Genomic DNA, 20,950 nt, shown 5'->3' on the forward strand with positions numbered 1-20,950 from the left:
GTTCGCTCTCACACAGCTAATAATTTTACCATGGAATCGCAATGCTAGACATTATGGACTTAGATTGTATTACTAACTTCATAGGCACAGAAAATAAAAATGTTTAGTGTGTGAGTCAAAGCCCCTAGAAATAACGACGAAGGGTATGATGGGAAGCTTTAACGCCTGCCTGCTTCCGGCTTGCGAATCTCAAGCGGAAAGGAGAGAGGCTTGGTTGTGATGCCGCTGGGATGATGGCTGCGTTTGGGATCCTTAGTTACGAACAACGACCCTTGAAGCGGCCAAGGCTCGGGCCTCCGGACGTCTATCCTCAAGACCCAAAGCAAAAAGAGGTTCGGGATTGGCATATGTTTCGGGGAGTTGAGATTTTCTTTGTAACGCAATGCATTTGCAAGCGATTTGATCCTTTGAAAGCTAGTCGGAGAAAGCGTCCAGGCCTTGTCAGACTCGCTAGCCAGCAAAAACAATGAACTCACAGTTAAGCTAGCCCCCGTCACGAAGAGCAAAGCATCCAGCTAGTTAGCTTGTTAGCCTCCTCCGGGATGCATCACATTGATTTTCAAACCATAGCTTTTCAAGTTAACAAGTTTTTGTCGTTTATAATATAAACACCCAGACGTCTGGTTGAAACTCTCACACCCAAACTACAAAAACAAAGTGTTTTACGTCTTCGATCGATCTCTCGATAGCCCAGACGCTAAAACAGTTATATGTTATTGCATTTTGGGGGTAGCCGGTTAGCTAGCCGACTTCACCAGATTTTGCGAGGTGGCATAAATAAAGTGCGTTTGTTGACAAGTAGTTTGACCATTAGCTTGCTAGCAAGTAGGCTAATATTAACGACCTGTGATACGACATATTTAGCCAAATGAATGACGTTATTGACAGCTGAACTTGAGTGGTAGTGCACTAACGTCACAAGATTTATAGCTATTTGCTACCGAATCTGTTTAGCTATAACCAAGTTACCAACTGCTTGTTTTCCTCTATGCGAGTTAACGTTAGCATAACAATTCGTAGACAAGCTAACCTAACCCATGGAGTTATTACTTTCGAATATCTTTAGAGAGAAAATCCATGACTATGGTAGCATTCTAGCCTGTTAAGGTAGCTTTTCAGTGAGTCAACACAAATGATCTACTACACAAATATGATACAATTGTACTTACTTTCTACGTAAGTAACTAGGTGATTTAAACGTTACAGTCGGCCTTTGAGGGAATAGAATGTAATTCTTAGGCTGTAGTTCAATGCTGTGCTTTAATATTGTACATACATGTATATTACGTATAACACAGACCACTGACCAGGCAGTGTCCAGCTTACAATTAAGTATCCGGTGCTATTCTATCTGGTCTAACGCCAAACTAAATATATAGTCACTTGTCATCAACACAACCCAGTTGTGACCTATGCTTTGTTTATACTCCAGGATGAATTGACTGCATTGAATGTGAAGCAGGGATTCAATAATCAACCAGCGGTATCAGGAGATGAACATGGCAGTGCAAAGAATGTCAATTTCAACCCCTCTAAGGTATGTTAGGTATCAAAAGGCATATACATTTTTTTACGTTTTACGTCTTGTTTCCTTTGTTATACTTTGCCTTGTATAGCCTCTCACACAGTTTTGTTAAATGACACTTGCACTTTGGACTTCATACCCAATTACACAAATGCCTATGTTTTCATTACAGATCAGTTCAAATTTCAGCAGCATCATTGCAGAGAAGCTGCGATGCAACACATTCCCAGACACAGGCAAACGGAAGCCACAGGTCAATCAGAAGGATAACTTCTGGCTTGTCACAGCTAGGTCTCAGAGCTCAATCAACAATTGGTTCACAGACCTGGCAGGAACCAAACCACTCACTCAGCTGGCGAAGAAGGTTGGATATTGTCCTTACATATTCCTATGTTCTAGGGTTGCAACGGATATATTATGATCATTGGCGATTATTATTGTTTTAGTAACTCCCTTAATCTTTTAAGGGGTAAAATGTAATACAATCATGAAAAATGATGATCAGTGGTTCCCAATGCCCAAGGTGACGCTCTAAAATGTCTTGTCATAGAGGAGTAAAGAAGCCAGAAGAAATTACTCACCAAAATAATGAAATAGCCTAGTCGATGATTAATAGTTGACAACTATAGTAATTGATTAATTGTTGTAGCTTTACTAGATTGATAATATTGTGATTCATGTGTAATGAATATTTTCTATAATACCGGTAGTCTCACTTGCACAGTAGAACTGTTAATTGTTCAATTTAATGTACGTGTGAATCAAACAGCCTAATGTTGTGAACAGATGCTATGTTGTAAATTATTTCATTTTCTTTAGCTGCAGCTCATCCCAGTCAAACTGTTCATTATCTTTATCCAGGTTCCCATCTTCAGTAAAAAAGAGGAAGTTTTTGGCTATTTAGCCAAGTACACAGTGCCAGTGATGCGAGCCGCATGGATGATTAAAATGACGTGTGCGTATCACGCGGCCATCACAGAGACGAAAGTGAAGAAACGCCATGTGATTGACCCTTGCATCGGTACAAACTCCTCTCATTACTCATTAGTAAACTTAATCACAGTCCTGTTTCTCATGTGCACAATATTATTGCATCGGTACAAACTCCTCTCATTAGTAAACTTAATCCCAGTCCTGTTTCTCATGTTGAGAATATTGCATCGGTACAAACTCCTCATTAGTAAACTTCATCAGTCCTGTTTCTCATGTTGAGAATATTGAATTGGTACAAACTCCTCTCATTAGTAAACTTAATCACAGTCCTGTTTCTCATGTTCAGAATATTGCATCGGTACAAACTTCTATGAGCATACGCTCACTCATCTAGCTATCTATCTATCTATCTATCTATCTATCTATCTATCTATCATTAGTAAACTTAATCACAGTCCTGTTTCTCATGTACAAACTCCTCTCATTAGTAAACTTAATCACAGTCCTGTTTCTCATGTTCAGAATATTGCATCGGTACAAACTCCTATGAGCATACGCTCACTCATCTAGCTATCTATCTATCTATCTATCTATCTATCATTAGTAAACTTAATCACAGTCCTGTTTCTCATGTTCAGAATATTTTGACACAGTATTTACATAGTCCCTTGAGATGTATTAGGGAATAGGTTGTGCTTTCTGAAATGGTGCAGTAATGTAGCCCGTGTCATTAAGGCGTTTCAGTTCTCAGTCTCTTTCTCTGTCCTCCCACCTCCACCCATCGTCTGCAGAGTGGACTCAGATAATTACTAAATACCTGTGGGAACAGCTGCAGAAGGTTGCTGAGTTTTACCGGCAGTCTCCCAACCAGCCGTGCGGCTCCCCTCCCCCGGCCCCCCCTGCTGAGGTGGAGATGGCCATGAAGCAGTGGGAGTACAACGAGAAGCTGGCCATGTTCATGTTCCAGGTCAGCCCGCTCTGAGATGCTGCTGTGGTCTTCTACACAATATGGAATACGTTGATGGTTGTATCAAAATGATTTTATTGAAGTTCCTGTTATGGTCGCAATGTTAAATTTGGGGTCTGGAGTGGAAATTAAATTTTGGCAGCCACTGGCAGGATTTTAGTCAAATTCATCAGCCTCTCAATATTAAATTATTGCTTTGTGTCTGAAATCTACCAGCCACTCTCATATTTTAGCAGTATTTATTACCAGGTGGCTGGTGCTAATATCCATCCCTGTTTGGGGTGAAAGGAGGGCTTTTGCTATCAGCTCAATGGAATTGCAGTAGAAGATTGGAAGGCTGATTTTGGTGTGTGTGTAGGATGGCATGCTAGACAGACACGAGTTTCTGACGTGGGTCCTGGAGTGTTTTGAGAAGATCCGACCTGGTGAAGACGAGCTCCTGAAACTCCTGCTGCCTCTCCTGCTCCAGGTCAGTCAGCTTATCACCGTGCAGCTCACTCTCAATGAAGGATCAGCTCCCAGTCAGGGCTCTAATTAGTCCTGTATTTAGCCAAACCAAATCCTCCTCTGTTTACCCCCGACAGTACTCGGGAGAGTTTGTGCAGTCGGCCTACTTGTCTAGGCGGCTGGCGTACTTCTGCACGCGCCGGCTCAACCTGCTGCTAAGTGACGGCAGCATGGGGCCCAGCTCTGGAGGGCATCCCACCCACGGGATCTCTGCCCAGCCGGGGAACGCTCTGCCCCCGACCCCAACGTCCCAGCCCGCCGGGGGCACCCAGCCCCAGACGCCCTTCACGGACTTCTACATCTGCCCCCAGCACAGGCCCGTGGTGTTTGGCCTGAGCTGCATGCTACAGGTGGGGCTTCTCCTGTTGTGCACAGGGCTGTACAGTGCTATGTGTGTGTGTGTGTGTGTGTGTGTGTGTGTGTGTGTGTGTGTGTGTGTGTATGGATGGATGGCTACAAAAAAAGCAACCTGTGCAGTGGATGATTTACCTGCTTAGCACCGGTGACACCTTATTTAAAATGTTTTCTAGAGGGTAGCCTGCAGGTGAGGTGTTTGTAACTACATACCGATGCTACAGATTTTGTGGATTGTGCTACAAAACTATCAACCTCTGTTGCACCAGTGGTATGAGCAAAAAAAAAAGGTAAACATACAGCCCTGAGTGCAAAGCAGTTATCATTCAGGAGCTTGCGAAGAGCACTTTGCCTCCTGCTGTCATTGATAATCTTAGTTGGGCAAGGTTTCAAGGGAGGCTTACTTCCTATAAAGCTATTCTGGTGGGACTATCACAATAGGGATCAGTAGAGCTAGAGCAAGCACATGTGGTGTCCTATGTCCAGTGCGTCACATTGAGCTTAGTCACATGTGCCTCTAATTGTGTTTATCGCGATTCTGTAAGTAGTCAGTGGCACATGTAAATACATTGCACTTATATATTGACTACAGTATTCAGCACTGTTGTCAGTGAATAGGTTCACATGCTCAATGACTTTAGAATGGAGGACCCTTGTGGTGGAGGGTGGGTGGATAGGGGATGGATGGGGGGGGGGGGGGGGGGGGGGGTGCAGACGACAAAGCTGCAGCAACCGCACAGGAGGTCTTGTCACATGTATGGTCCTCAGACTGGTGGCTGAGTCACTCACTGCTGTGTCCTGTCTGTCCCCTGGGCCTCCACAGAGCATCGTGCTGTGCTGCCCCAGTGCCCTGGTGTGGCACTACTCTCTGACCGACAGCCGGAACAAGACGGGCTCTCCTCTGGACCTGCTGCACATCGCCCCCTCAAACCTGCCCATGCCAGGGGGCAACACGACCTTCACCCAACAGGTGTGGCACTCGAGAGATGAGTCTGGTAGAATGATTTGGGGCATGTTTACCCAGCAGTAACTGTCGTTTCAGTGTAATTGTTCTGTATAAGTGAGGACATTTTTAAGATGAGTGTTCAAACAAGAACACCTTTTAGGTACACTGTGTATAAGACATTGTTTGTATTTCGGTTTTGTAACGCGTGGTTCCCTCTGTGGTGTTCTCAGGTGCGATCTAAGTTACGTGAGATTGAGGATCAAGTTAAGGAGAGAGGCCAAGCGGTAGAGTTTCGATGGTCGTTTGACAAGTGCCAAGAAACAACAGCAGGTGAGGACATTCAACACTCAAAAGGGCTTTGACCTGAACAAAAGACATTCTAGATTCATATGTCACATTCATATGTCTAAATGGACGTTTTGTTTCTTTTACTCTGCCAGGTTTTACGATTGGCCGAGTATTGCACACTTTAGAGGTCCTTGACAACCACAGCTTTGAGAAGTCGGACTTCAGTAACTCGCTGGACTCGCTCTATAACCGCATCTTTGGCTCAGGACAGACCAAAGATGGCCACGAGGTGAGACCCAGGGGGACAGCTCCGTTTTCACGTGTTTCCCTCCTACCATTTATTACGTTAGGAACGAAATAATCGATGCCAAGAAGTAATAGATGAAACATGCTCCAAAAAAAGAGTCAATATTGATTCTTTTTTTTTATTTTAATTTTTTTGCTGTTGCTTTTGAGGCATTTCTAGCCTTTGAGGTGGATGTTGACTAAATAGCTCTTGGTCCCGTGTGACTGACCAGTTCAGTGAGTCTGGTGTCTGTGTGTTGCTTTCGGGAGCAGATGACTCCAGACGATGATGCAGTGGTCACTCTGCTGTGCGAGTGGGCCGTGGTCAGCAAGCGGTCTGGCCGCCACAGGGCCATGGTGGTGGCCAAGCTGCTGGAGAAGCGACAGACGGAGATCGAGGCCGAGGTGAGTCACGGTCACCCCTGCGGTCCTGCTCACTCTCGCCCACTCACTCATCAGCACCCATCAGCAGCGTCTCACACATTTCCTGTCAGGAGTGAGGGCACTTTTACAGTCACACGGAAAGGAAAAATCTGACGTTCATTTAACTCTTGAATTGTGTATCACTCATCATGCAAATGAAAGTCTGTAGTTTCATAATAATCACGCATATGTTAGATATGCTGTATTGATGTTGAATATGCAATTTTGTTGTCAAATCGTTGCAAAGAATTCAACACACTTAATATTTTAATGTAACCAATCACCCTAGTATAGGGTTCAGAAAGCCTAACTGCTGTAATTAGACCCAAATCAAAGCATTCTAAAGGAATCTCTTTTTTTTCTTTTTCTTTATGCCTCTCTTTCTTTCTCTTTCTCTCGCTCTCTCCCGCTCTCTCTCTCTCTCTCTCTCTCTCTCTCTCTCTCTCTCTCTCAGCGGTGTGGTGAGTCAGAGGTGGTGGATGAGAAGGGCTCCGTGTCCTCCGGTTCCCTCTCGGCCGCCACCATGCCCGTCTTCCAGGATGTCCTCCTCCAGTTCCTGGACACGCAGGCCCCAATCCTCAGTGAGTCAACCACAGGCTGCCTGCCACCGAGCCCCTGAGCACCCCATCTGCCAGCTTGTCACAACACTCATCTTTCTCTTTCATTTTCTCTCTCTCTCTCTCTCTCTCTCTCTCTCTCTATCCCTTTCTTCTCTATAATTAGTAATTTTGACGCTGTGAGAGGCACTGAAGTGGGGTCGCATTGAAATAAAAAGTTTGAGATGTCATTAGTGCCTTGGCTGAAGTTGAAGTTGTTGGGGGGGAAAAAATGAGCTGGCGTAATTGCTGCTGGATTTTTCTTGTGAGAACATGACAGGATGGGTTTTCATGAAAATGTCACTTTTTTTCACTGCCCCGGCAGCTGATCCAGGGAATGAGAGCGAGCGCGTGGAGTTCTCCAATCTGGTGCTCCTCTTCTGCGAGCTCATCCGCCACGACGTCTTCTCCCACAACATCTACATGTGCACGCTCATCTCCCGCGGCGACCTGGCCAGCGAGTCACACCTGCCCCGCCCCCGCTCGCCTAGTGACGAGCCGTCGGATGACTCTGAGCGCAAGGAGCAGGACGCCGGGAGTAGTGTCAAAATGGAGGTTTGTGCAAACGTACAGGATATCAGTTTAAAATGCTCACATAAGCAGGGCTGCTAAATCTAAGACGTATGCTATAAGGATGCGCCGATATATCGGCCAACAATGGGCCTCGTGGACATTGGCAAATTTGACATTTATCGATGGCAATGGCTGATGTTTGTTTTATGTTGCATCAATTCTGCACTAGGTAAATATTGTGCTATGAAGGCCTGAAAGACTTGAAAATTGTTTCCACTCTACTAAAGGGTATAACAAAACAAACAAAGACAAACATAACTGTATTGGTGTATGTTATCGGCCGTTATTGTTATTTTTATGCATCGCTATCGATATTGGCCCAGAATTTCACAATCTGTGCATCCCTACTATGCTAATGTGTGTCCCATTTATCCTCTTCAATTTCTAGGATACTGGCCTATCTGAATCGATGGAGATAGATCACAACTCCAGCGCTAATTTTGACGAGGTAGGCAGGATATCTCACTCCACTATCTCTAACGAGATGGTGTAATGTAGGAATTCCGATTGCTTTTGCAACTGTTGTCATGTTATGTTGTTGTTGTTCATTTCCTGACGCCCCTCCCTGCTGCTGCTGCTGCAGATGTTCTCTCCTCCCATGCACGAGTCCAAGGGGAGCCCCTCTCCAGAGAAGCCAGCCCCAGAGCAGGAGGGCAAGAGCGCGGCCAAGGACAAGGGCCTGGACCCGGCCTTCCCCCAGGTGTACGACCAGCCCCGCCACATCCAGTACGCCACGCACTTCCCCATTCCACAGGTGCGTGCATGTGCTCAGTTGGGCTCGAGCCGCTTGTGATGTCTCTATTTATGCGCTGTCTATGTGAGTTGGGAGATGGAGTGTAATTTGTGAGGTTCATTGATGTATAACATTGATCTGAAACACTGGATTCACAAACCCAGACTTGATGATTACCACATGTGGGCTTACATGGGAAAGCACGGGTGATAAATCAACTTCATGCCACTTCCTTGAAAGTATATTCACTGCATTATACAGAGGTGGGGATGAAGGCAAAGGTGGTTTGTCAACTGGCTTTTCAGATGGAGATAATTGTTGTTTCCGAATTGTTTTTAGTTTGTTTGTTTGATTTAGTCTTTCTATTTTTTGTGTGTGTGTGTGTGTGTGTGTGTGTGTGTCCATCCCCCCAGGAGGAGAGTGCCAGCCATGAGTGCAACCAGCGGCTGGTGGTTCTCTACGGCGTTGGGAAGCAGCGTGACGAGGCGCGGCACGCCATCAAGAAAATCACCAAAGACATCCTGAAAGTGCTCAACCGCAAAAGCACTGCCGAGACAGGTAATGGCCGCCATCACTCTTAACCGCTGGTCTCTCGGCGGTGACATTAATGCTCCGCTAACACATGCTCCCTCCATCAGTTCATAGGCCTGCTGCTGAGGGGCTTTTCCATCGAGATTAGAGACTTTGTCAATTAGACAAAATGAGATTTCTGAGTTATTTCACATATCGTGTGGTGTTTAAATGGAAGCGTGACGAGTCGTATGAGGTTTGCTTTTCAAAGCTCACACAGTCTCTTCTCCGTACACACTACACACATTTAGAATGTCTTCCTCCCCTTCTTGGTGTGGGGAAATATTCGGTGGCTTATTCCTGTCTGTGTGCCAGGCACGTGGAGCCCTAACTGCCATCATACCTCAGCCCAAACCATCCATCTTCCATCAGAAGCCCTTAATGGCCGAACGCCGACACGCTCCCTGTCGACCTTTGCCCCCGCCCCGCATTGAATATTCATACCTCCAGGCCCCATTTCTATGCTAATTGCCGCCTTCGGCTCATTATGTCTGCGCGGCAGCAGTGACCTATCCCGTGAGGTTCACCCGCCAAGCGGTGGGGCTTAACGACGCTCTAATTGAACAACTTCATATTTCGCTTCAGAAGGATTTAGGCATGTCACCGCCGTCTTTTTTTTTTTTTTTTTTTTTTTGGCCCGTGGTCGGCCGCGTCACGCTGACAGACACGCTATCTCCCTGTGTCAGCTCCTCATCACAGCGCCCCCCCAACCCCCCGAGCCCCCCCCCCCCGTAAATCTTCCTCCTTACAGGGGAAGGGGTTAGTACAGACGGGTAGAGTTGAGCTTGTGACAGACGGCGCTCCGAATGGAAAGCCATCCAATTACCCGCTTACCCATCTCGCCTGTCCGCCGCTGCTGATATGCCACGAGTGTTAACGGCACAGTCCTCAGTCCTGGAGAAAAGGTGGTGGATGTTCGAGCTCGGTAGCCAATCCGTTACACCCCTCCCTTCACTGCTCCTGAAGCAACAGTGTTAATTGGCTCAATAGTGTGTTGTTAATTTGGAGCCTGATTTTTTATTATTTGTTTCCCGGACACACACACACACACACACACACACACACACACACACACACACACACACACACACAGACACACAGACAGTGCTAGGGGACTCTGAAAAAATTGACACAAAGCGTATTGAGTACCAATTGAAGACCGAGTGTTTGGTTTCTCTCTGTGTCTCTCAGGAGGCGAGGAAGGTCAGAAGAGGAAGAGGAGTAAGACGGAGGCCTTCCCCACTGCAGAGGACATTTTCTCCAAATTCCAGCACCTCTCCCACTTTGACCAGCACCAGGTCACCTCTCAGGTATGGCCTCGAGGCTTCCCGAGGAACTTCTTTACATCACTTTGGACAAAAGCACCTGCTAAATACCGCAACAGTCACAGTAATAGAAGCTTAGGTTTGCTTTTCCAACAACTTGTCTGTACATTGGTGGTGTTGTTTTATGAACTGTTATATGTCTGTGCAAAATGTTTGTCCACATGTTTTTTTGCACTGAATTTGTGAGCATGGGAAAATTACAGGATGTGTTAATTTAGTTCATAATTAATGCCACCAAAAATTAACAAAATTATTAGCGCAATGATGGTCGAGTGTAAAATGCTGAGGTGCATAGTTGCCACTTGAATGAGCATGGTGTTCTCTTTCACAGGTGTCCAGGAACGTTATGGAGCAGATACAAAGCTTTGCCTCAGCTTTGTCGTATCACCTGCCCCTGGTCCAGCACATCCAGTTCATCTTTGACCTCATGGAGTACTCACTCAACATTAGTGGCCTCATTGACTTTGCCATTCAGGTACGGACGAACACCGGAACACACACACACACACACACACACACACACACACACACACACACACACACACACACACACACACACATTGAGGCTGTGGTGAGGTTTGCTCATGTGTTACTGGATGACCTTGAGGCCAGTCTTGAAGCTGTGGTGGGGTTTGCTCGTGTAGCCATGCATTTTCTCTCAGTCTACTGTCTTAAGTAGGGGATAATGTATTATCTGCCGGTCATTATTGGAAAAGAAGTCCCCACAGGACCCCGATGCAAAGCGGCATTATTATACTGTTTCGTCACTTCTGCTGAGGAGCAAACACAAATAGAACTTGGAAGTTTCAGAGGTTGCATAGCAACTTATTACTTGCCGACTTTCTTTTCAAATGAAGTTCCATTGTGATGAGTCAACCGACCACTCGCGGGATGACATGAAAGACTTTCTTTCTCTCGCCCTCTTGTTCGTTCGTTCGTTCTTTCTCTCTCGTTCTTTCTCTCGTTCTTTCTCTCTCTCGTTCTCTCTCTCTCTCTCGTTCTTTCTCTCTCTCTCTGCAGCTGCTGAATGAGCTTAGTCTGGTGGAAGCGGAGCTGCTGCTGAAGTCCTCCAGCCTGGTGGGCAGCTACACCACTGGGCTGTGCCTGTGCATCGTGGCCGTGCTGCGCCGCTACCACTCCTGCCTCATCCTCAACCCTGACCAGACCGCGCAGGTCTTTGATGGGTACGTTTCAAACAAATCTCCCCATCTCCACACTCTGGGATTTATTGTTTCATGCCTGATCTAGTTTGAGTCTTAAGTGTCGCATGGCCACCCTAGCGACTCATAACAACACATGTTTGCCTTTTTAACCACTTGGGTGCAAGAGCAGCTTGTCTGGGGTGGTCTTAAGTCTTCCATGTTTGAGATTCTGGGCCCAGAGCATTAGGTGTTCTCCTTATGTCTCTCTATGGTTTTTTGTTTCATATGCTGTTCTCTTGAATAGTTGCTGTTGCCCCTGGTCATGGTCATTGTGCTGACTAGTTTTCTGTTGTGCTGACCGGTTGTTGCCCATCCCAGGCTGCGTATTGTGGTGAAGTCGGGTGTGAACCCAGCGGACTGCTCCTCGGCCGAGCGCTGCATTCTAGCCTACCTGTACGACCTCTACACCTCCTGCAGTCACCTCAAGAGCAAGTTTGGGGAGATCTTCAGGTAAGCCTGAAAAAAGAAAATCACAATTGTCCTCCTTAGGCTTGCATAATGGTTAACACAAGAGGTGTGGACCAGGAATGTTATTATTTAGTCAGCTTGCTCATTTTTTGTTTGTTTTTTACCTCTCTTTCTCTCTCTCTCTCTCTCGCTCTCGCTCGCGCTCTCTCTCTCTCTCTCCATCTCTCCATCTCATCTATCTATTTCTTCCTCTTTCTCTTTGGCAGTGAGTTCTGCTCCAAAGTGAAGAACTCCATCTACTACAACATTGACCCCTCCGACTCCAACATGCTGTGGGATCAGGCCTTCATGATCGAGGCCATTGCCAACCCCTCGGCCCACAACCTCAACCATTCCATGGTTGGACAGCTGCTCAACGACAGTGCCGCCAACCGCTACAGCTTCGTGTGCAACGTGCTGATGGACGTCTGTGTGGACCACCGCGACCCCGAGAGGCAGGCGCTCTCTCTCCCTTACTTCTCTAATCGCATCTTTATCTGACAGCCTGAGTTAGGCCCTGTGGAGCATCAGATTTATTGTTTAAATTAAATTTCTTAAATTGCTAAGATTGTATTTAATTGCTTTAATTGTTTTAATTCTTTCAAAGAGTTATGTTGTTTACATCTTGTCTGAAACAAAATGATTGTGACAATGGCAGTTCTTGTGCATTTTGGTTGATTTGGGTGCTCCTGTTGATGGAACTCATTTCCCATTAAATGCTCTTCCTATGTGCACCTGTAATGGAATGCTCTCCCCATTAAATGCTCTTCCTATGTGAACCCGTAATGGAATGCTCTCCCCATTTAATGCTCTTCCTATGTGAACCCGTAATGGAATGCTCTCCCCATTTAATGCTCTTCCTATGTGAACCCGTAATGGAATGCTACTTTTCTCAAGGCTGTATGAGGAAAAAGACAGCACATTTCCATTACACATTCCATTCTTGAATTTCCCCTTGGGGATCAATAAAGTATCTTTCTGTCTGTCTGTCTGTCTGTCAGAAATGAGCCTGATATGAAACTGGCCTTTTGAGTGTTTGCTGACGCGCTGTACCACCCGTCTGTCCTGCAGGGTGAACGACATTGGCATCCTGTGTGCAGAGCTGACGGCCTACTGTCGCTCTCTGAGCGCTGAGTGGCTGGGCGTCCTCAAGGCCCTCTGCTGCTCCTCCAACAACGGCAACTGCGGCTTCAACGACCTGCTGTGCAACGTGGATGTGAGTGAGACGCCGACTTAGTGACCCCACTTAAGGCTCTCCATCTCCATGTGTGTTCTATTGTATGTTCTCTGTTGTCCAACACTCTCCTACTTTCGATCACTCACAGGTCAGTGACCTGTCCTTCCACGACTCCCTGGCGACTTTCGTCGCCATTCTGATCGCCCGGCAATGTCTCCTCTTGGAAGACCTCGTCCGCTGTGTGGCCATCCCATCACTCTTAAACGCAGGTGAGCAAACACGCACCTGCACTCTCACCCACCCTTCAACATGTCCGCCCCCGCGGCAAACACTTCAGAGGTCCCTCTTGCGACTGCACTCGACTCCACAGAGACAAATAGGCACCCGAAATAGCTTCTTTAGGTTTCTGTTGTATTCAGAAGCACTCCACACACACACACACACAAACCATCCCCACCCATCTCACCCGGCACTGCAGCGTGTGGTCGACAGAAGCAAGCAGGCCGTCCCCTCTCTGATCTTCCCCTCTCTTGGCCTCTGCTATTTCCATCTCTGCCAGGGCCAGAGAGTTCCCCGTGTTGGGGGTGGGGGGGTGGTGAATGACAGCCGCCGGGGGCCCCTCGGGTGCACAAGGAGCCTTTCAGGGCCTCCAGGGAGGCAAACAGGGCCCCTCCTCAACCCCTCAGCCCTGTGCCACATTCTCCCGCTAATAATGATATTTCACAGCCACAGCATGAAAACCTGCCGCGCCGCCCCACTCCGAAGGAGCTCTCCCTGCCTCCCTCCCAACTCCCCCCTTCACCCCCCCGCCTTCCCCTGTCGCACATTCCTGTGACTCTGTAGAGCTTTGTAGATCTACCGACACACTATTAATATTCTGTTCGCCTTATGATGTGCCTCCCTCAGTGCAAATCTGTGGCAGAGGGAGTCTGTTTAAACCAGTTTGCCCTGGAGCCTAGGGCAGCGTCTGTCTAAATATCTTGCTTTATTGAGTGTGATGTTTGTACAGTGATTGTGTGTGTGTGTATGTGTTAGCTTGCAGTGAACAGGACTCAGAACCGGGCGCTCGGCTCACCTGCAGGATTCTGCTGCATCTGTTCAAAACTCCTCTCCGCAACCCCTGCCCACAAGATGGCAAGTCAGGTAAAGTGTGTGTGTGTGTGAGCAGGTGCGTGTGTGTGTGTGTGTACACAATCCCCATAATCATGTTTCTCGAGCTTGATTGAGTTCATGAACAGAATGTAGGGTAAAGGCCCATTCACACCAAGATCGATAACAATAACTATAACCATAACAATAAAAGCGTTCACACACTGAACAACGATAAACAAAGTCTCTCCTTGTGTTGATGAATGTGACGGTTAAAATTTGATGGGTTCTGATTGGCTATTAGCTTTTTATCGTTCTAAAAATCGCTCTGAAAGTGATCCCCAACGATATCGTTCTTCATGTCGTTATCGTTATTACATTACATTACATTACATTTAGCAGACACTTCTTGACCAAAGTGACTTACATATGTCAGCTATATTACAAGGGATCACATTGTCCTCGGAGCAACTTGGGGTTAAGTGCCTTGCTCAAGGGCACAACGGTGGAAGCTGGGAATTGAACCGACAACTTTCAGGCTACTGCACGCTAGCCCAGCTCCTTAACCACATCGTTATATTTTATGTGTGAACGTCGTCATTCATAATAACGAGAACGATGTTTGTTTATAGTTATCGTTATCGTTCTTGGCGTTCATGTGCTTGTTAAAATTACCCATCATGCCTTTAATGACGCCACAAATGGCTTTCCTTCTCCCAGACAAGTCCTCTGTTGGGATCCGGTCGTCATGTGATCGCCATCTCCTCGCAGCATCACAGAACAGCATTGTGGTTGGAGCGGTCTTTGCTGTGCTGAAGGCTGTCTTCATGCTAGGTAATGCCCCTCTAGTGTTGGCCCTACAGTCTACTGGAAGTTTATGAATATTATTATCTTTATTGACAGACTCGAGGTCCAAATATAAAAGACCCACAGTATACAGACAAACATAACATAAATTACACATAGTACACTTGTGTGCTCACTGGTTAAAAAACATACAAATGTTGGTTCCAATATTTCCAAAGGCTGGAGGAGTATCTTGTCTCACTTAGGGTCCGTCAATAGTCACTGACCCATTATCTTTAGAAGTGGCCGTTAAAAGTAGATATGAAGAAATAAAGAAATGTTGGATTTCCATTCAAGGAATTGTAGATATTTGTTGAGTGTGTGTGTGTGTGTTGGTTCACTAGGTGATGCTGAACTAAAAGGCTCTGGGTTCTCACACCCCGCCGGTCTGGACGACATCGGAGATGACGACATTGGCTCCAAGAAATCCGGCGGGCGAAATGTCTCCATAGAGACAGCCAGCCTAGATGTGTACGCCAAGTACGTGCTGAAGAGTATTTGTCAACAGGTGAGTTCTAGCCGCCGCGAGCGCCACTTATCACAGTCGCTAATGCAGACGGCAGGGGAAAAAACAACTAGCTGGCCATTAACCATCACACTCTATTCTCTCTCTGACGCACGCGCACACACACACACACACACACACACACACACACACACTGTCTGTTAGTCAACCTTTCCGTTAATGGCAGTTCAGAGACTCAGCGGCAGGCTCCTCATGTAATGTTTTGATCAATAGTGAGGGTGAAATGTTTGTTTTCTGTTCTTTTCTTCTGCCATTTGAAAGCCCCACGAGGAGCCTTTCAGATAAATGGTTTCTTAATGTTAACACAGATTGCTTAGCCTTTTTAGTGTAGGTGATTATTTTTGGAAGATTGCAGTGGTGGGAGGCGGGCCTATCCCCTACGAGTCTTTAGTAAATGTCATGATGAAATGTGTCTTTGGAATGGGGATTGGGAGATGGACCTTTTCTCTGCCCTGTGGAGACTAATGGAGAAGGCTTTGTGCCTGGAACATTTTAATTATTTGTGTCTCGCAGTAGCATACTGTACACACCAAACATTCTTTGTTTTCTCACTGTTTCTTGCTTGCCACCAACCCCCAACACATACTTTAATCCATCTCTCTTTTTGTATATGTCTTTTCTTTCTTTCTTTTCTTTCTCTCTCACTCTCTCTCTCTCTCTCTCTCTCTCTCTCTCTCTCTCTCTCTCTCTCTCTCTCTCTCTCTCTCTCTCTCTCTCTCTCTCTCTTGATCTTTCTATCCCACTCTCTAATTGTCCCTCTCCTCCGTCCCGTCTCAGGAGTGGGTTGGAGAGCGCTGTCTGAAGTCCCTGTCTGAGGACAGCAGTGCGCTGCAGGACCCCGTGCTGGTCAACATCCAGGCTCAGCGGCTCCTGCAGCTCATCTGCTACCCGCACCGCCAGCTGGACAGCGAGGAGGGCGACAACCCCCAGCGGCAGCGCATCAAACGCATCCTCCAGGTGGGCACTCCTCTTTTCTCCCCCAACATCCCCCCCCCCCCCCCACAGCCACAGCCAGAGGTCCAAGGAGGTTTAGGAAGCTAATTGTGGAGGTCCGGTTTCCTAGAATCTGACTGTAACTGAATAGGGAGCATTTCTAGGTAATGGCTACAGGTTTAGTTGGAGGGCCACCCGCGGCACGTCAATTGAATGCACCGTCCATGTGAGCACTGTTGCTCACCTGGAGAAGCAGCGCTGGTGTCACAGCCTGACAATCGGTCAATTGAGTCGCATTGTGGTGCTTTGGAGAAAAACGTCAATCGCCATTATATTGACCTTTACTCCACCATTATCATTACTTAGACCACTGCCTCCCTGCCTCACACTCCAGCGCCGCCCCGCAGTCTCAGCTCCAGGATAGGACACAAAGGATCGGAGACTAGAGGTCATGCTAGGAAGCTAAACATGGTGCCCCCTTGATTAACTTCCTGTGCCCTAGAACCAGATTTTAACTTAAGTGACTCTAGTTAACTCTAGTGAATGGCTAGAGGTTTAGTTGGAGAGGGCCCACCCAACAGCACATGCATTGAACGCATCCTCCAGGTGGACACTCCTGTCCTCTTGTCCAACTCCACCCCTCCCCCTTTAGTCCCAGCTAGAGGTCTTGCTGTAAAGCTAATCTTGGTGCTCCCATTGTAACTGAATAAGGGAGTGTTTCCAGTGAATAGCTAGAGGTTTAGTTGGATAGGGCCACCCAGGGGCACGTCCATCACTGTGCTGAACTCCCCCCGACCTGCTGAGCTTGGACTACGCCAGCTCTGATTAACGTGCCTGATGACTAACAGCTGCAAGCGGAGAGCTAGGGAGAGGGAGAGCGTTGGGGTATTGGGCTTCTTTTGAGTGAGATGCGGCTTCTTTTTCACCTTCTCAAGTCAAAGAACATTGTATTCGGTCACTGAGTGGGTTAAGGCTGAGCGTTCGGATCCCATATGAATGAGCTAATGAATTGGTCTGGATTGGGCTGGATTCAGTGTAGCTTTCACACATCTGGTTTCCACAAGCATTTTTAATCAAGGAGAGTTGATTGAATGTCAACAGTGCTCCATTGCTGAGACTAGACTATGTCATTGCCATGGTCCTCCAGGGAGGTGTCAGTTCAGCCCACCTTTGCTTCATGCGGTTTGTCGTCTTTTAAATGAAATGGACCTGCTGGTTAGTTGCAAGTCGTACAGTAAGTCCACTGTGAGGTGAAGTGTAGTTATAGGGGTTGTGGGGTTATGAGGAGTCGCTAAAAATGACTGATAATGTTTTCTTTGTGTCCACATTCCTCATCTGGTTCTGGCTTTGGCCTTGTAGAACATGGATCAGTGGACCATGAGGCAGTCCTGCCTTGAGCTGCAACTCATGATCAAGCAAAGCACAAACAACGTGAGTAAACAAACCCGTCCGATCCCACTCGCTGCCACTGTGTTTGCATTGGCGCCGGCCGATGGGAAGCGCGTTGTGTTCTCCCTTAGCGGCCGGCCTGTGTGGCAACCGCCGGCTGTGTAATCAAATCTGGCTTAATCCGGCTGATGTTCTCCGCCGCGTCGCTGTCTAACTCTCTCGCTCTCGCTCTCTCCCCAGGAACTCTACTCCCTGCTGGAGAACATCGCCAAGGCAACCATCGAGGTGTTCCAGAAGTCGGCGGAGATGAACTCCAGTAACCTCTCAGGGAACGGCTCGGCCTCCGCGGGCAGCTCCGTCTCCAACAGCAACAACACCAGCAAGCTCAAACCCGTCCTCAGGTGAGAGACCCCGACATGACCCCACAGTGACCCTGCCAAAATCATACACACCTCGTTGATCTTTCCACAACACTCCATGTCTGCAAAATATTTGGTTCACTCTCATGGCTGGTATTCATGGGTTTCATCAGGTCCCTTTCCACAGGTGTATTAATTAAGCACCATGCAGTCTGCATCCATAATCCAGGGGCTTGATTTTATACACCTGTGGAAAGGAACCTGATGAAACCCATGAATAGAACTATATTTGTGTGTACTAGTGTAGCTCATACACTGACTAGATAAAAGGTTATGGACCACATATAAATGTGTGTGTGTGTGTGTGTGTGTTGTCTCCCTTGCCTGCCTCACCCAGTTCGTCTGAGCGATCAGGTGTGTGGCTGGTGGCGCCCCTGATAGCCAAGCTGCCCACGTCGGTGCAGGGCCACGTGCTGAAGGCGGCCGGCGAGGAGCTGGAGAAGGGCCAGCACCTGGGATCGTCCTCCCGCAAGGAGAGGGACCGGCAGAAACAGAAGAGGTAACCAGCCGCGCGCTCACTCGTACGTCTCCATTCGCAAGGCAAAGTGGGCAAAGCAGAAGTCTGTGTAACTTCAGGACGTGTTGGATATATGACTGCACAGATGTGTGTGCACTGTGCCCTCGTGTTGACTTGGGCTGATGGAAATGCAGATAGCGGTTACGGAAACGTACTACTAAGTGTGACTTCTCTCACCGCCCTTATGCTTTAAAGCCGAGTAGCTGTTTTATTATATATGGCCACTTACAGACTTGCCTGTGTGTGCGTGTGTGCGCGTGCGTGTGTGTGTGTGTGTGTGCGTGTGTGTGTGTATGTGCTCGTGTTCCAGTATGTCTCTCCTGAGCCAGCAGCCCTTCCTGTCTCTGGTGCTGACGTGTCTGAAGGGTCAGGATGAGCAGCGGGAGGGCCTCCTCACCTCCCTCTACAGCCAGGTGCAGCAGGTAAGAGCCACACACACACACACACACACACACACACACACACACACACACACACACACCTCCTCTCCTCCCTCTACAGCCAGGTGCAGCAGGTAAGAGCCTATGCCTAACCTCCTAACCCTGCACACACACACACACACACACAAACCACTCCTCACTGCGCTGTAGTCTGGCTCCTACTGTAGCTGACCACTTCTCCTCCTCCTCGTCCAGATTGTCCATAACTGGCGGGAGGACCAGTACCAGGATGACTGCAAGGCCAAACAGATGATGCACGAGGCCCTGAAGCTCCGGCTCAACCTGGTGAGGCAACCAATCAGATCCACAGCCCTGTCCGTCTGTTCTATCCTATTATGTGCAGTCAGGAGATAAACAGAAGCGCACTCTTTCACAATTGCTTTATTTCACCAAGTACCAAGTACACATGCAAGGAATTTAGCTGGTTGATTTGTTCTCGTAATACAAAGTCTTTAGTGCATTTCCAAACCTTGTGATTCTCACTCTTACAAAAAAAAACGCTGCTTCTCAACGTGGCGATGAGATAATGAGGAGGATGTTGAGTGAAATAGGTATTTTTTTGGAGGTGTTGCATCTCACGTGTCATATCCTGCGCTCCAGGTGGGTGGGATGTTTGACACGGTCCAACGGAGCACCCAGCAAACCACGGAGTGGGCGGTGCTTCTGCTGGACATAATCAGCAGTGGAACCGTGGACATGCAGTCCAACAAGTGAGTCACCAGCCATGACCCCGACACCTCACCACTAGTGGCCCACCCTACACACTATAAAGGGCCGCTCACACCAAGAATGATAACTGTAACGATCACTGAAAGTGACCTCGATATCGTTCTCCATGTCGTTAATGTTTTAGTTATAATGTGTGGACGTTGTCATTCATATTTAGCTCTAACTTTTTTGCAGTTATTGTTATAGTTATCGTTCTAAGTGTGAACAACCCTTTAAGCAGATGCCAATATTGGTCTGTGTATTTCTCTAATGGTCTATCTATCGTGTCTTAACAGTCTGTCTGTGACTGTGACTCCCTAACTTAACATGTGTCTCTCTCTCTCTCTCTCTCTCTCATCTCTCTCTCTCTCTCTCTCTCTCTCTCTCTCTCTCTCTCTCTCTCTCTCTCTCTCTCTCTCTCTCTCTCTCTCTCTCTCTCTCTCAGTGAGTTGTTCACCACTGTGCTGGACATGCTGAGTGTGCTGATCAACGGCACACTGGCTGCTGACATGTCCAGCATCTCTCAGGGCAGCATGGAGGAGAACAAAAGGGCCTACATGAACCTGGTCAAGAAGCTCAGGGTACGGACCAGAGGCCAGCTGCACACGCTCATTTGTTATTTATAGAACCCAGAGTCTTCTGGTTGTCCATGTCAATCGATTTATTTAGCATTTTTATACACAACGGCAGTGCTGTACATTAAGACCAACAAAACGAACAAACAAATGAAAACTAAGACTATCAGGTTATGAGTATATGCACAGTGGTAAGGTAGACAAGTCCTCAAATGATCTAGATGGATGCCAAATATTCTGCCTGTTTCTGCTTTGGGTATTCTTTTTTTGCATTGTTTGTTTGTAGAGGTTTGTTTCTCTGTGTTTGTGAAAAGAGTGTGTTTTAAGCTCCTTCTCTGTCCTGTCCACGCGCGCAGAAGGAGCTAGGGGACCGGCAGTCGGAGAGCCTGGAGAAGGTGCGTCAGCTGCTGCCCCTGCCCAAGCAGACGCGCGACGTCATCACCTGTGAACCCCAGGGCTCCCTCATCGACACCAAAGGCAACAAGATCGCCGGCTTCGAGAAAGAGGTACTCACTCCCAGTCACACACACACACACACACACACACACACACACACACACACACACCATAGGCTCAATTCATCATCTGTCCTCCGTCAGCCTGTAGGACACACACACATGCACACACACTCACCATGGCTCAGTTCATTCTCTAGCC

The 20,950-nt window shown here is 47.5% G+C and overlaps 1 protein-coding gene across 1 annotated transcript in view; it reads left to right on the forward strand.

Moving 5' to 3' along the window:
* Positions 1-174: 174 nt before the first annotated feature.
* Positions 175-20,950, forward strand: part of med12 (mediator complex subunit 12) — a 30,139-nt gene continuing 9,363 nt past the window's right edge. Inside the window, exons 1-35 of the mRNA XM_042074990.1 lie at positions 175-332; positions 1,433-1,537; positions 1,698-1,889; positions 2,387-2,546; positions 3,250-3,425; positions 3,784-3,894; positions 4,010-4,282; positions 5,110-5,256; positions 5,463-5,562; positions 5,673-5,809; positions 6,079-6,210; positions 6,683-6,809; positions 7,150-7,379; positions 7,786-7,845; positions 7,981-8,151; positions 8,544-8,688; positions 9,892-10,010; positions 10,357-10,500; positions 11,046-11,209; positions 11,546-11,677; positions 11,902-12,129; positions 12,746-12,890; positions 13,000-13,120; positions 13,887-13,994; positions 14,661-14,774; positions 15,131-15,294; positions 16,090-16,269; positions 17,605-17,676; positions 17,875-18,035; positions 18,391-18,552; positions 18,881-18,992; positions 19,206-19,295; positions 19,611-19,720; positions 20,164-20,299; positions 20,650-20,799. Of these exons, the coding sequence (XP_041930924.1) occupies positions 231-332; positions 1,433-1,537; positions 1,698-1,889; positions 2,387-2,546; positions 3,250-3,425; positions 3,784-3,894; positions 4,010-4,282; positions 5,110-5,256; positions 5,463-5,562; positions 5,673-5,809; positions 6,079-6,210; positions 6,683-6,809; positions 7,150-7,379; positions 7,786-7,845; positions 7,981-8,151; positions 8,544-8,688; positions 9,892-10,010; positions 10,357-10,500; positions 11,046-11,209; positions 11,546-11,677; positions 11,902-12,129; positions 12,746-12,890; positions 13,000-13,120; positions 13,887-13,994; positions 14,661-14,774; positions 15,131-15,294; positions 16,090-16,269; positions 17,605-17,676; positions 17,875-18,035; positions 18,391-18,552; positions 18,881-18,992; positions 19,206-19,295; positions 19,611-19,720; positions 20,164-20,299; positions 20,650-20,799 (4,980 nt within the window). The 5' untranslated portion in view covers positions 175-230. The remainder of the gene's footprint in view (positions 333-1,432; positions 1,538-1,697; positions 1,890-2,386; positions 2,547-3,249; positions 3,426-3,783; positions 3,895-4,009; positions 4,283-5,109; positions 5,257-5,462; positions 5,563-5,672; positions 5,810-6,078; positions 6,211-6,682; positions 6,810-7,149; positions 7,380-7,785; positions 7,846-7,980; positions 8,152-8,543; positions 8,689-9,891; positions 10,011-10,356; positions 10,501-11,045; positions 11,210-11,545; positions 11,678-11,901; positions 12,130-12,745; positions 12,891-12,999; positions 13,121-13,886; positions 13,995-14,660; positions 14,775-15,130; positions 15,295-16,089; positions 16,270-17,604; positions 17,677-17,874; positions 18,036-18,390; positions 18,553-18,880; positions 18,993-19,205; positions 19,296-19,610; positions 19,721-20,163; positions 20,300-20,649; positions 20,800-20,950) is intronic.

Source organism: Alosa sapidissima, chromosome 20 (assembly GCF_018492685.1).
Source record: "Alosa sapidissima isolate fAloSap1 chromosome 20, fAloSap1.pri, whole genome shotgun sequence".
In the NCBI taxonomy this organism is placed as follows: domain Eukaryota; kingdom Metazoa; phylum Chordata; class Actinopteri; order Clupeiformes; family Clupeidae; genus Alosa; species Alosa sapidissima.